The 16270-nt window shown below is 34.9% G+C and overlaps 1 protein-coding gene across 2 annotated transcripts; it reads left to right on the forward strand.

Annotated features, from left to right (window-relative positions):
- Positions 1-1214: 1214 nt before the first annotated feature.
- On the forward strand, positions 1215-14999 carry LOC135212582 (TELO2-interacting protein 2-like). Of its 2 annotated transcripts, XM_064246127.1 has the most exons (8): positions 1215-1662; positions 3627-4239; positions 4677-4799; positions 6627-6794; positions 6929-7059; positions 10499-10586; positions 12196-12318; positions 13246-14999. In XM_064246127.1, exons 2-8 carry the CDS (start codon positions 3667-3669, stop codon positions 13405-13407), a joined length of 1368 nt encoding a protein of 455 aa, XP_064102197.1. In that variant the 5' UTR covers positions 1215-1662; positions 3627-3666; the 3' UTR covers positions 13408-14999. The 2 variants fall into 2 exon arrangements, with proteins under 2 accessions (XP_064102197.1, XP_064102196.1); XM_064246126.1 differs by lacking the exon at positions 1215-1662 and having other exon boundaries at positions 3595-4239.
- Positions 15000-16270: the final 1271 nt, after the last annotated feature.

The following is a 16270-nucleotide window of genomic DNA, read 5'->3' on the forward strand; positions in this document are numbered from 1 at the left end:
GATTGTTAAAATGCTTAACAAAGGCAGATTCAATTATGTTTCTTTTTACTTGTTTGGTAGTGACAATTTGTAATGATGATTTGCTTGCTAATGGCTTTGATCTTTGTTTCTGTGAAATTTTCTTGTTTATGTTTCTATTTATTTATTTTACTTTGTACCCCGAAGAAGTGTACGCAATACACGGATGCGCTTGGTACCTGGTCCTTAATTTTTCACTTTTCATGTGGCTATTTACACACACACACACACACACACACACACACACACACACACACACACACACACACACACACACACATATATATATATATATATATATATATATATATATATATATATATATATATATAAATTAGACACATAAGGAAAGTTTTACCATGGGTTAAGTAAGAGGACTTTGATATCGTTTATTCTGTTAACACCAACATTCGATCCTTACTAGATGATCTCTACACTATATACGTAGTCATTGACCTTACATCGGGCCTTTGTTCTTTATGGGCAAAACCTTGGACTAAAAAAGAGGACTTGAACCATGATTTTGCCCATATAGAACAAAGGCCCGATGTAAGGACATATGTAGGTATATAGTGTAGATCGCCTCATAAGGACCGAATGTTGGTATTAACAGAATAAACGATATCAGCTTAAATTAAGATTAAAGAAGAAGCGAAATTGCATGGGAAGAATATAGAATAGCAAAGAACCGGAACAGCTACTTTATGTGAAGGAGGAAAAATAGTTATTATAAGAAAATCCAAGAAATGGTAATAAGAAGTCTATGAATAAAATATATTAAAATCTTGGGATTACCTGGCAATGCTACGGAAAAGGAGCTTCCTGTGCAATCATCAAAAACTGGCTGATGATTTCTAGTATTTTTCCTAAACAAGACTGAAAATACAATTGAGACTGGTTGAAAACCAAACCAAAGTACACTCAAACTGATAACTGGAGTAACACTATGAACAGTCAACCTTGAATGTCTACGAGAAATTTAAGAACTTACAAGAAAAAACTGACATGATAACACCAAACCACACATTGCAGGCTGATATACATCAGCCAAAGATCCCATCAGTAGCTGCAATGTAGTAGCTAAGTATCACCTAAGAGTATAGAGAAGTATACTCTTTGACATCACAAAATATGATGCAGTATCACAACATTAACTACAGGCAGTCTAAACACGCTAGAGACAAGTAACAGAGAGCGATTAAAGGAGTGGAAAGCAAATGGAGCAATGAGAAAAAAGTTAGATTTGTAAACTACATTAAATTAGGAGCAAATGTAGTTTCACGCAGTAGCCATGCCAAGAAGACAAAGATTTGATACCTAACACCCTACTGCTCATTGATCTGTCTAGAGACGATGCTCAGAATCGAGATGCATTTATCAAAAGCTAACACCGAGAAGTAAATCTAAACAAAAACAAGTCCCGAGTAAGGGGCCGTTTTATGAATGAAACCGGGCTTCTATTACTACTACTACTACTACTCGTGAGAGTCTTGACAATTGACATTTCGTGGGCAAATCACCTACCTTTCTGATGCTATTGTGGATTATAATCTCCTGGACTGCGAACAAGTACTTGGTAATTTTCCGGTACGTTGGATGACATGATTATTGTATCAGCTTAAATGTTCAACTCGAGTTTCACTTGTAAGAGACATTTCAGTTTGTTATACTACCTGTCTGGTAGGGTGAGTACTGTAAATCATGGGCAGCAATTGGACGAAATGAAAAGATACTGCCTAGCCTAGTCGATTAATGCAAGAATGATTGTATTTTCAAAGGTTACTTTAAGTTGATGCTATGCTACCTACTTAACTTCTCGTCAGTACATTAACCAAAGCACGTGACCCCTCCGTCTACAGTGGCAACATTTTATCAAACTCATTAAGCTAGATAGCCTAGGTAGTTAGTACCTAGCTACCTAGGTAATCCTATCTCGTGTTGTACTTAGGTATAGCTATTACCTACCACTAGCCTAGCCTACGGTATTTCTACAGAAGCAATCCGCGGTGGCCTAGACTATGGCAATTGACGTTTTCCTATGTTATTTTACTTACTGAACAAGAATTTAAAGTAATATTTAGGCTATTCGGACGACTGCAATTAACCCCCCGGGGCCAGTACTAAACGTGGCGAAATACATTGGACGTCCCCTAATAGATGTCGTATCCTCGGTTACATTCCTTGCAGTTCGTGCGGAACTACCTATTCGTTAGAATTCCCTGCAAAAAACGTAATCGCGGATATGACATCCACTAGGGATTAGGGCGTCCAATGTATTTTGCCGTGTTTAGTACTGGCCCCTGAGGGTTAATTACAGTCGTCTGAATAAATATTACTTTCAATTCTTGTTCAGTAGGTAAAACTGCATAGAAAAACCGCAACTGCCATAGTCTGAGCCGCTGCGGATAGGTACCCTAGATCTACCTCTCAATCCCTCATACCCATGTGATAGTTATAAGGGAACCTCAGTTGAGTATTTTTTTTTCTTTCTTTAGGCTAGCCTAAGGAATTGGGCCAAAAGCAAGTCAATTGTGTGAATGTCAATTACAGGGATGCATCCTACCTACCTAGGTCATTGGTAAAATTAGTATTATAGCCAAAACCATAATCACATTCTGGTGTTGAAAATATGGTTTTCCTGTTAGGTACTACTGTAATGTTGCTTCAAACTTTTCAGACATTCATTTCATTATGGTAGTAGATAGCTAGGCTATCAGTAGTTTTAGAGTAGTGAACCTCTTTATCGTACAATAGTGGGGACCACAGTTGTAAAGTGGGGTTTTGGTTAAGGGAAAACACAATGAGTAATTATGAGGATGTGTTTAATCTAACCTAACCTAGGGAAGTGGGTCCTTACTTGGGTGGGGAGGGGTTGCCCCCCACAGAGCCTCTGCCCCCCCCCATCTAACCTAACCTTGAGCACTGTAGAATAAAATAATTAGGGTTACAACCTAAGTCAACCTAATGTATGGGACCAGATTCTTATCTGGCCAGATTGGCTTCTCCCATCTCCTTGGATCTCCCACTGAACCTAGCCTAGACACTATAAATTAAAGTAATGTGAATAATATGTTGCAGCGTAATTTAACAATACTTAACCTAACCTAGCCCATGATGCTATATAAAAAAAATGAGGGTTTGTATTATTTATGTAGGTTCAAATCATTAATTAATTTGCATTTTCCTTATATGTACAATCCCAAAGTCTTTTTATCTTAATCTCACCTTGAACCAAACTTTTTTTTTTCATTATTGTGTCAAAGGAAAAAAGTATAGTTATACAGATGGTAAGTGATGGGTAACATCGGGCCACTTATTATACTAGCTGGAGTCATTCTTCTCAGCTTAATTAACTACTGGAACTTTATCCAGGTGTTTTGAACATTCATTGAATAGCATGAATTGTTTAGATAAGTTTTATGAACAGATATCCTTCCTGACTGCAACCCTCCCTTTTTATCCAGGCTTAGGAGAGATAAAAATTATAATCACTGCTTAGAACAGCAGGTCAAAATTATAAACAATAAATTCGGAACAATGAACTATAAACGAACCTGAGGAAATTGTGTGGAGTTCTGTGTATAATGTTGTGTCTTCTCTTTTTCCAGGAAATTTAAATACTGTTGCAAGAAAAGACAGTTCTTAGTTATGGATGCACTAGAAGATGACCAAATTCCTTGTCTTTTAGAAAAATTAATGAATGGGAATGACATTACTGAAGATGAAATAGAATCTACAATTACAAAGTTGATACAGTCTTGCCATGCACCACATTTAAACAGAGCAGAAGATGTTCCTTATGAGAGATCAGATTTTCTTGGTGTGGCATTTACAGCAAAAAGACGCTTGGATATTTTGTGCAGAATTTTAGAGGAACTGAATAATTCACAAAATAAAGGAGAGAAATTTTCATTTTTGTTTAAGAAAAATATCATTATTAGGAGTTTGCTTCTTGCAAGTGAATACAGTGAAAATGAATGGGAATGGAGTAGTAAAGAGGCTGCTCTAAGTGCTAAAAATGTTATTCAAATACTTTGCCAGTTTGCCAGTGTACCTACTTTAAAGAAATTGTTGTGTGGTGAACCAGAAGACTCGGAAAGTTGTGCCATCAATTATTTGGAGTGTGCATTGCAAACTCTAACCAGCGCATTCAACAAGAAGTCATGGAAAAAATGTGTTGCTGCAAGAGCATCATATTGGTTTATCCTTTTGAATTTAGATGTAAATATGTATTATATTTTATGTTTGTAAAAGTCTTTTAAAATGGTTATATTTTTTACATGTAAATTTCAAAAAGATTGAAGTACTAGCAGTCTGTATTTTTAAATTATGCTAATTAAGCTAGTATAACAAAAGAGATGTGTCAGGTGACTTTGCAGTTATTATATGGGTAAGAGAAATTTTACCTCTCTCTCTCTCTCTCTCTCTCTCTCTCTCTCTCTCTCTCTCTCTCTCTCTTCTCTCTCTCGTCTCTCTCTCATCTCTCTCTCACTATCTCTCCTCTCTCTCTCTCACTTATAAAAATAATGACAATAATTACCTGTTATCAGTTGGCTTATCCCCACTTTTGAAATGGTTTGCCTGATAGGCCAAGAATATTTGTAAATAATTTGATGGTGAACTGAAAGTGAGAAATATTTACCATCTGAATATTTCAGGAAAAATGTCTTGGCAATTACCTCACCTATTTACTCCCCCCAGCGCTCTTCATAGTTGATGATTGGGAACAACGAAACAAAATATTCGGATTAAAATGCCTTCACCACATTTTACAAAATACTGTAAGTCTTGCTTATTCTTTTTCCTGTTAGTATATATATAAATTCTGTACCTACATACTGTATAACTTTTGGAAAGCAGATAATTTCAGAGAATAAAAATGTGAGGAGTCTTGCAAACCAGGTTAACTCTGTAACATTTTTCTATCTAGATTTCTACTAATATTTCTGTAAGTTTTGTAGATGACATTACAATGTATTCTCAGGCAACTCACATGAAAATTCTTTGATACTTGTCATTTCTAGAAGCCCTGTTATGAAAAGCAGAAATTTTCTTGCATACAGTGGTAGTTTGTTTGATTTTACTTTAGGTTTTGTTACCACATCCTGACCCAACAGAATATATTTATTCGATATCAAATGAATGGCATGTATGTGAATAAGCTAATATTTAATCTCAAAGGGGTGGATAATTCTCTATACTCTAACAATTACTGGTACCCATGAAACCCTTACAGGCAGAATTAAAGAGGTATTTTTTATTAAGGCATTGCTCTTAGTCAGGAGTGCAATGGTCTTAGTAGAGTAACTAGGGCTTCTTCACAACACCTAGTGGCTATGGAGCACACTTCAGGTCTTTCTCCAGAGTCTCCAGAGTCTGCACTGTCCTCTCAGTCCTTTGTCCTTACATGTGCAGGGAGTTCTTGAGGAGATAGATTCTTATTAACCATGGCACTGGTAAAGAGTGTGGGAAAATTTCTTGGTCTCTCCTACTAACAAAGCAGGGTCATTACTCTCTCTTAAACATTGAGGAGAAACTTCTCATTGTCCTAAATTCTGAGGGTAGGTGTTTCTGCTTGGGGGATGTCACCTAAAAGTCCTTACATATGTGGTTGTTCAACATGTGTAACTGCCCAAGCTCCACTATATAGAACAGCATTTTGCTTAGGGATGATGGTGGTGAAAGATCAGATGAAAGAAGATAACTGGCATTCTTTTCTGTATTCAGCCTAGCAGCCAACAACTGTATCATTGCTAGTCAGACCAGATGCGGATCTTCCATTCCCTAATGTTTTTAAGTAGATGTGACTCCATCCCTGTTGGTGGTAGAGCATATTTGTCTGGGTTTCTATAATATTATTATACCTTCTAAGCTGGTCTTCATATCACTTACAAGAAACTTAAGAAGTTTTCTTATATATCTCCAGAGGCAGGTTACAAGCAAGATAAACTCTGACACAAAGCTTTGTCATCCGTACTGTATATGCCAGGATGGGCAGGTGCTGCAGAAGTCATTGTTCCCCTGCTCACACTTTTGACTGGGAAGTTGTCATTTCTGGGTGGGAGTTACCTCCTTTGATATCAGATTTCAATAATTATAACAGCTTTGGTCAAAGGTATCCATGTAAAAGATTTTCAAGCTTGTATGTATATGTAGGAAAATGCAAATCTTTTTAAAAATTTGATGTATTTAGGTGGATTTTTTTTTATCTTCACTTACATACAGAGGAAGGGTTGTTCTTAATAAGACTAACATGTTTGTTAACACTCAGATTGTGTTAAAAGTAATCTACTTTTAAGATAATACAAACTTCTGTTCAGGATTTTTTGCTTCTCTTCTCAATGGTGAAAACAAATTGTAAGTTACATTTCCAACAGTTTTGGTGGCTTATGTATAGCATGAAATTGAATAAAAAGAAACCCTTTGTAACTTTGGTTCTGTTGAATAAAGTTAGAGGTACTGTTTAAAAGAATTTCATAAAACCAGATTTTTGTAAAGAAATTTTGTGAATCATTTAATTTTTTAAGCTACCTTATTTTTCATGTTTTCTTAAATTCTTTCTCAATATACATTCTGTGTTTGTTCTGTAAAATAAATTTGACTGACAGACTGGTGCTGAGATTCGATGGTATGGCAGAGGTATGGTAATCTATGAAGCCATAAAAAATCTTCTACATTCACGAGAGGTCAAAGTTTTGGAGGCTTTATATCCGACACTCATATTAGTTGCTGAAGTTCTTGAATCTGACCCCGAATATACTGGACACCTCAGAAGTGTAAGTAATTGTTGAATTTGATAGCTTAATGGAATTCTTCCTGATCATATTGCATAGTTGATGTAATCTTGAAGGTTAAGCTTAAGACTTCAATTTAGTAGTAATTACAATATTTGATTTTACTTAATTTTCAGGTAAGTACCTACGACACAATTATGCAGCAGCTTATACAAGAGATGAGACACGAGCAGAACATAGCTTTGCGCATTACTTATTCAGCAGCTTTGCCAGCCCTTTTGAATGCCATGGGGATTTTATCCCTCAAGTGAGTGTATTATTCTACGTAGATTTTATTGTTTGAAAAAAGAATAAGCATATTCTTGCAGAAGAAAGACATTTGGAAGTTGACTTTCATCTGTCTTGAAAGCCAGTGACAAAAAAAAACTACCCTATTGAAGATAAGCATCACACTTAAAATGAGTTACTACTAATGGTCACATCTTCCCATTAGGTAAAATATTCTTGCCAGTAAAATAAAAAAATAAAAAATAAAAAATAAAAAACACACACACACAAAGTGGTAGGTGAGAGAGCATAGGCAACCACATTTAAGCTTCTTGCTAACCATGAGGGATGATGATGATTGATTGTGTATTATACCTGGCGTCACAACATCTGGGTAATTGACACCAAAAAAAATTAAATAAAAAAAAATTAAATTTTTGATAAATTTCATATAAAAATCTATAAATATATTATATAAAAATTTTGTTCATATATAAAAGTTCTTACATAGACAATCTCTGTATAATTTAAATTTGGTTAAGGAGGCCAGCCTCCCTCATAAAAATATATAACTGCTCTATATTACAATCCTTTCCAAGAATTGTAGCTAGGATAAAATTACCTACTCTGTCACGACCCCAAGACATGAACCTATGTCTCAAATTCCCAAGTCTGGGACATTCAACCAGCAAATGTCTCACAGTCAAGGGCACAGTACAGTTCTCGCAAAACGGAGGATTTTCACGAGACATCAAGAACCCATGGGTGAGTCTTGTATGTCCAATCCTCAATCTGCACAACATCGTTTCTTGTCTCCTTGGCATATATGGATATGACCAAGGAGACACTGAAGACGTGATACTACGCATTTTTTGATTGTTTAAAATATCCTCCCACTGGGACTGCCAACATTTTTTAATTCTCTGACCTACTAGAGGATACAAATCCGATATGGTAGTAGGCATCTTGTGGGTTCTGGGGAGCTGACCGCAGACTTTGCAAGTTTGGTCAGCTTTCTCATTCCCAGCCACCCCAACATGAGAAGGCACCCAACAGAACTTTATTTCTTTCCCTCTTCTTTTTAGTAAAAGCAGCCATTCCAATATATCTAAAATCAAAGGGTTTAAAGGGTTAAAAGATTCCAGTGACTGAAGAACACTTCTTGAGTCACAATATATAATAAAATTACTTTCATTCCGAATTAAAACTTCCTTTAAAGCCTTTAAAATTCCATATAACTCTGCTGTAAAAATTGATGCAACAGATGATCAACCTGCCACTCCTCTCTACATCAGGGAAGGACTACACCAAAGCCCGAACGCCAGCATCTGACTTTGAGCTGTCCGTGAAAACTGCAGTGGAGTCGTCATGTTGCAAGGAATGTTCTAAAAATATTGACCGCGTGGCCTCACTGGACAATTCTGTTTTGGTAAAATTGAAATATCTGCAGAATTTTACCTCTGGGAAGTTCCAGGGGGGACTAACTGAATATTTTGCTGGTAAAATCTCGACCCTTGGCATGTTTAATTCACGAACAATGGTATTGACTCTAAAAGCGAATTGATGAGGTTGCTTGGGGTGATTTTCATAAAACTGCCAATGCCTTTCATTTCTCATACAAATGCTGGTTAAAGACTTAGGTAGCCTCTGGAATCTATACCAGCTCCGAACCAGCAGACGCTTATAATGAAGATCCAGTGGCACCTCATCAGCATCTACAAGCATGCTCTCGGTGGGAGATGATTTAAATGCTCCAGTACACAACCGTATTCCTCCATGATGAATTGAGTTGAGCATTTTAAGGCTATTTGGCTTTGCAGAAGTGTACACCTCACACCCGTAACTTAATTTTGAAAAGACCAAGGCTTTATATAATCTCAACATCTGAGTTCGGTCTGCACCCCACGAAGTGTGAGACACGACTTTCAGCAAATTCATTGCTTTTAAGCATTTTGCCTTAATATATTTCAGATGTGGAATCCAGGTCAGCTTGCTATCAAAAATCAAGCCAAGAAACCTTGTTTCACCAACACATGGAATTCTCTGCCTATGAATGAATAGATCTGGATCAGGGTGGATTCCCCTTATACGACAAAAGTGCATAGTTACAGTTTTACTGGTGGAAAATCTAAAACCATTAACCTCAGCCCACTTTATTATATTATCAATGCAGAGCTGAAGGCGGCATTCAGCCACTGCCATCCTTGATGCTGCAAAGGAAATCGATAAGTCATCAACAAAAAGGGTATATGTTATATCTGGGGGAATTATTTTAGAAACCCCATTGATTACCAAGGCAAACAAGGTTACACTTAAAACACTTCCTTGTGGTACTCCTTCTTCCTGATTGAATACATCTGACATTATTGCTCCAACCTGAACCTGAAATATCCTATTTTTGAGGGAAAGCTGTCTAGTGGATATGCTGCAATTCATCATGGGTACCAGTAATAATGTAAATTTTTGTCAAAATAGACCACTTAGGACCTTCCACTGTAGGAGGATTTCTTGGCATTTGAAGTTTAAGTATCCTTTTTACTTATTTATCAGAATCATCAAGTGAAGCAGTCTGATGTTTAATTTGGTGTTATTTTGATAGCCAGCTAGTTTAAGAACCATAATGAAATAAGTACAGGTTATTGGCAGTTAATAGCATTTGTATTTTCGAAAATCTTGCATTAAAGAATCCAACTTTTCATCATTACATATATATATATATATATTATATATATATATATCTATATATATATATATATATATATATATATATATATATATATATATATATACTGGCAGTCCTCGGGTTACGACGGGTTCAACTTATGACGTTCCGAGGTTAAGGCGCTTTTCAATTATATTCAACAGAAATTATTTCCAGGGTTACGACGCTTACAACGCTGATCTGGCAGAAGAAATATGACACCAAAAATGCAAAATAATCAATATATGAAGGTTTTTAATGCACCCAAAGCATTAAAAGTAAGTTTTCTTAGGATTTTTGACGATGATCCAGCTTACGACGAGTTTTGACTTACGGCGCATCTCAAGAATGGAACCCCTGTCGTAACCCGAGGACTGCCTGTATATATATACATATATATATATATATATATATATATATATATATATATATATATATATATATATATATATATTATATATTCCCTCAATATCGTTGGCAATACAAGATATCTACATACTATACTATTATGTTTTTAACTATACATATGCACATGTGCAAAGTTGATAGATGCAGTTTTAATGTACAGATCATTTTTTAACTTTAAATCTCATAGATGTATTTATCAAATGTAAGCTCCAAGAAAATTACTGATAGTTTTATATTGATTACAAAGCTACTTATTAATTTTCTAGGGTAAGTATTATTTAGGTGTAGCAGTGTTTAAATGCACGTAGTCATTAATGTAAAATTGCTTTTCCTTTTAAATCACAATACTTGATTTTTATGCATTTTGCAGGTGGTCAGTGGAAATCATTCCAATGTTTGAGGATTACTTGGCAACTTACTCAGGTCCGAAGTCAGAAGACAGGATCAATATTCTGAAAGTATGTATACTGTATCATAAAGAATGTTAAAAGATCATTTGAACTTGTAATCATAACCATGTTTTGATTCAGTCAGCCATCTTTATTTTTTGAAGTATCATTTGTTACAACAATAATACAAACCTGCATCTTTTATAAGTGAGCATTTTGATGCCAAGCTGGTTTAGGTTTTGAGGATCATTGATAAGTTTGTTGCTGTTAAGTAATCCTTTTGCCAGCTACTGCAAACAAACCCCGAGAGAAAAGAAGGGAACCACCACCTATGTAGGTATTTTGGTGGCAGACAGGAATATGAACCTTTTACGCCTATTGAGAAATTAATGGCAGCTTGAAAAGGCTGTTCTGAATTACGTTTCTGGAGAGACTGGTTGTGAAAATGAATTAGGATTTCAAATATTAGGTGAGAGGTGATAGGAATTAGTTAGCCGTTGTTCTGGTACTGAGAAGAAGAGTTTAATTAGCGTCAGCATTTTTGCCGCCGTGAGGTGCCTTCAAGTGTGCTGCTCAGTTGATATCTGTGAGTGCATGTGTTCACCAGTGCTTGCTGCTCAAGGTGTGTAGTGTGGTGTTCCCAGCAGCGGTTCTTTCATTGACGGCATGAGTGTTACAATCTTTTTTTTATGCCCTTGGGCTTTTTTTCTTTCTCTTTATATGTGAATCATTTTGGGTTTAAAGAGACAGTTCAGATCACCATAATTTTTTTCCCCCATAGAAGCAGTGTGTGTCAAGTTTTTTTAAGATGTGTTGATCTTAGCATGTATTTAACGGCGATGTATTTCTTTTTTGGGAGAATACATATGTATGCATGTAGAGGACTCGTAACTGCAGCTGAGTTCTCGGTGTGCTTAGGTTGCTTTTTTTTGGCCTTGGAGACAGCGCTCTCTCATGCATATGCACTCAGTGTATTTTTTGCTACAGCTTTTCTTTGTTGCCAAGTATTTGATACGCTATTTTCAAATTCTTCTGAGTTTAATATCTTCTCGGTAGTTCCTCGCTGGACGAGTGGTTTTCGCGCTCGGCTGCCAATCCGGTGTTCCAAAGTTCGAATCCCGGCTCATCCAACACGGAATCAGAGGAATTTATTTCTGGGGATATAAATTAATTTCTTGATATCGTGTGGTTCGGATCCCACAATAAGCTGTAGGTCCCATTGCTAGGTGACCAGCTGGTTCCTAGCCACGTAAAAATATCTAATCCTTCGTGTCAGCCCTAGGAGAGCTGTTAATCAGTTCAGTGGTCTGGTAAAACTAAGATATATTAACTTAATATCTTCTCGGTACATTTGTAGACTACTGTACATAATTGGTTTACAAGATATACAAAACTGATTTATACCAGTGTTGTCTGTTTCAGTACAGCTCAAAGTAGTGACACTTCAAAATGGAGGAATTGAGGCTTAGAGTACGCAAGTGAGAAGTTATTTTCATTGTGGAACAAAATTGCAATTGCATATTCCCTAGGTATTCATTCCTGTCTTCTGATTGACAGTCGAGAATTATTTTTTCAGTAACATTAAGAAACTAATGGACTATATATATTCAAATGTAAGCAAACACTTGAAATTTCCTTGGCTCTTAAGTTCTATTTTGAGTTTTGTGGTTTTCTGCAGGGCATGCAGGTATATATACAGAAGAGTTGGCCTCAGATCCATGCTAATGCTACATCCATTTTGAAGATTATATTGAGACTTTTGTATGATGTTACAAGCCAGGAGTCAGATCTTGATGACCAGGTCAGTACTTCTTGATTTTTAGTACTTTTTTGGCTTTTATTGTGCACACTTTATGGAATTAAGATCTTGTACCTGCTACCAACAAAGTGGAAGCAGGTATGCATGTGTACACTTTTATGATGGTAACCGAGCAAGAAATTTGTGTAAGGCAGCAGTTATCTCTTTAGTAATTAAAACTTGCAAATCTGTTCATATTTTTATTCCAACTCAAAAGACTCTGGGGAATAACATTTTATTCCCTGTAAGGTTATTCACCTTTAAACAAGATAAAAGAATTTCTTATTGAAGTATGGGAATAAGTTCTTTGTACTTTACCAGTGTTTACTTTCGTTTATGATTAAAGTTATTGGTATTAATTAATTGAGCCCCTTAGCTTGCTATGGCAATTTATTTTTTTTATTTTGTCTTATATCCTAATTTCAAGATCTATCAGGTTGTTGTAGCTGGGAGTTATTCTTAAGGCTGTATTTGATTAATCAAGTTTGTATACGTATTTCCTTGGTAGTACAGTAGTACCTTCAGGGCTAAACTTGTACTATTATAACCCTTCCTCCAAAATGTGCTAGTTTATCAAGGGGAGGTTGGTAACGTCTGAGTCAAACACTGGGGCGCATTACAAAAATCTGAACCTGGAGTCTATAGTGTTAAAAGAAAGGCTAGAGTATCTGAAATATGGATTTATAAAACTGGCTAAAATAAAAACAAAGATATCACAAATGAGGTATTTCAAAGGTTAATGCTGGAAACAACTTCAAGAAAGAATAAGCTGGAATAACTTTTTAATTTCATTGATTGAAATTAAATAAAGCATGTAGTAGCTACATGAAAAACTGAAAGTGAGTGAATTGTATTATTGCACCACTACTGTTGTAAAAAATATTATTATAGGTTTTGTTGCTCATGCACATTTCTTTTTACATTCTTTAGATTAGGCAGAATTTGATAAAGGAGGCATTGCAAGTTGTGCGTCTCCTACATGCTGCAGCCCCAAAAACCACTCGGAAGTTGTGTGAAGATTTAGCCAGTGTTGAAGTTCATCCACAATGCCAATGTCTTCTAAGGGAAATTGATAAAATTGTTTCCCCCTGATGGTAAGCATTTTATGAGTGCTCATAATATTTATTGTAAAATTGTTAAAATAAAACCACAGTATTTTTTAATAAATATTTATATTCCTTTACAAAAAGTAAATTTATCATACAGCTTATTTTTGTATGCTGGCAAAAATGTTTGAAACTTAAACATCATTTACCTAGTCCTAACTAAGGACAAAATAAATACATTACATGAATCTGAACCTAAGGGAAATAAGTCACACTAATTATAGTGTAACATTTACTTTGAGCCTTTGAAGTAATTTATATATATAAGAACATTCTTGTGGTTAATTCAGCCACATTATTTTTGCTTTGTTTTCAAGTTTGAAAAGGCACGAAAGAAAATGGAGAGATATCCAGTCAAGTTCTGCTGCTAGTTTACAAAATACAAATGTTCAAAACAACTGAGGTTTCATGGTATAAAATCCAATGAAGAGCCTTAACTGCTGTTTGAGTGATTGATAATTACAGTAATAGCACCCCAGTAGAAAGAATCCCAATCAATTTCTACAGCTTGTCAACATTTTTAGTCATGAAAGATCAGGTTGCACCAAATTTCATAAGTTTTTCCTGTGCAAAGAATTATCAAAGATTATGTTTTTGTAATGTAAATCTGCAGCAGGTTACAAGTTTTTATTAAAAACTTTATCGCATACATTTAAAATAAAAACCTATGTTTTCTAGTTTTGAACGAGAAGAACTGCACATTACCTTGTATTTTGTTGCAAGCAACTAATAAACATACACACCATAGTTTGGAATGTAGCAGCAAAGAAACTTGTGCTTTTATTAATAGATAACAATGTTTAACCTCTACTCTAGTATTCATCATTCAATCTGTATCTCTTAGTGGATTTGGAAGTAAACTTATTTTAACTTGATAAATCCAAAAATAATGTATGTACATGGCCTGTCAGGAGGCACCCTGAGCTTCAACTAATTTTTCCAAGAAGCTAAGCCAAGTTCCTGTCTCTATAACTTGAAAAGTTGATTATTTCCAACAAAGATGGTAAGATCGTGTGAAAAATGATCCCTGAAAGCGAGACTTTTGAGATCGTAAATGATATTCTGTGATGCTAATGCCTTTCATTATAATAATGGTCACAACGGAAACTTTGTATAGATAAAAAATTAGTATCTTGCACACAAGAATATTAAGAAAATATATAAAAAAACTAGAACAAAAATTTCTCAACCTAAAGATCGGCCATATTGAAGTTTTAACATACTGGTTTACTGGAACCAATGGCAACTAAATTGCCAATGTCGAATAAGGAACCACAGGTTAAATGACATATCTCAGAAATATACAAAATATACATGTTCTATGGTAAACGCAAAAAGCTTCAAATGAGTGTACCATTTTACCGAAATAAATAGAGAAACTAACAAAGATAATTAAGAAATATGAAGAATTTATAAAGAAATTAGCTTAATTATTAACATCTGACTTAAATACTTCCTCCTTAAAAATATTTAAGCTCAAACAGAGTTAAGGCCTTTACAACTGCTTACATTTGTGGTTTAGTGTATGTTGTACAGGACAAGACAGGACATTACTTTTCTAAATACTTATATATGTATGTATAAAATAAAAACAATGATTTTACAACATAATCTCTTGCATAAGCAGGATAATCATGCATAAAACTTACTTTAAAAAAGGCTTTGGGACACACACAAAGCAAGTTTCTTAATTCTGACAAACCATGAATGAAAAACTAGGATATCCCTTTGGTTTTTGTAAGCCTTTTCAAATGATCTTAGTGCGTAACTCTGGAAATGCAGGAAATAGGAACTAATGTACAGAAATACATTGTGACAATTATTTCAAAAGTACTCTGTAAACTAATATCCGCATACATTAACCGACAGATATTTATACTATGTACTGTATTTTTATTTGGATAACATCTTTCCACAATTCTAGTCTAGGGGAGTAGTAACTCTTTCAACTGTCAAATAATGAATAGTGGGCCCTTTGAGCCTTGAAATGGTCTCATTAAAACCCCTTAATATAATAATTAAAATAATTAAGAAATTGTAGGCAATATTAATTGTACCTGATCCAAGGAAGTTTTAGAAAAAAAAATGACTGATGTCACTCTCATTTAGAATCTAAGATTTTTAAGAAAGAGGAGGTTGTACACCCTGAACAAGTACAGGTTGGATTTTTATCTTGCCTATAAATACTTGCTTGTCAATATATTAGGTCGTGAAATTACAAGGTCACGTTAATAAACCACCAAAAAGATGAACATGTGAAGTTTTATCCACAAAGTGTGATTTCTCTAAAGCCCCTAATAACTGCTAAGTGGGTGATGATAACCAATGATTCACAATACTATAAGTACACTTAAGAACTAAACCTTTAAATATATTTCAATTTTTTCACAGGTGGCCAATTTTTACTTAAGTGCCCACAAAAATACAAATTATAACATAAAAGCAATAGTAGAAGGTATGAAGACATTAGGAAACCAACCATCATTTTAAAAGCACCATAGAACACCAAACAACTTAAGAAAATAGCAAAATTAAAATATTATCACAGACTGTATGGTTTTGTGGATTTCCCAGGCACATTAAACTGCCTTATATTACAATCTGATCACCAGAAATAAATTTTCTAGCATTGTGAAAGTTCACCATGCCAGTGATCAACATTGTAAAATGTTATCAATTCTATTTCTGATGATCAGCACGTACCCAGGTAGAAAAAAATAATACTGTTAAACACAGCACTTTCCTAAATTAAGTATACTTACTAACTTTTTTATACAAAACAAGCATTCCTGTAACTGTTGAGTGCAGTGATTAAAGTATATGGTACTCCTTTGTGCTTTGATATTAAT

Source organism: Macrobrachium nipponense, chromosome 41 (genome assembly GCF_015104395.2).
Source record: "Macrobrachium nipponense isolate FS-2020 chromosome 41, ASM1510439v2, whole genome shotgun sequence".
Lineage (NCBI taxonomy): Eukaryota > Metazoa > Arthropoda > Malacostraca > Decapoda > Palaemonidae > Macrobrachium > Macrobrachium nipponense.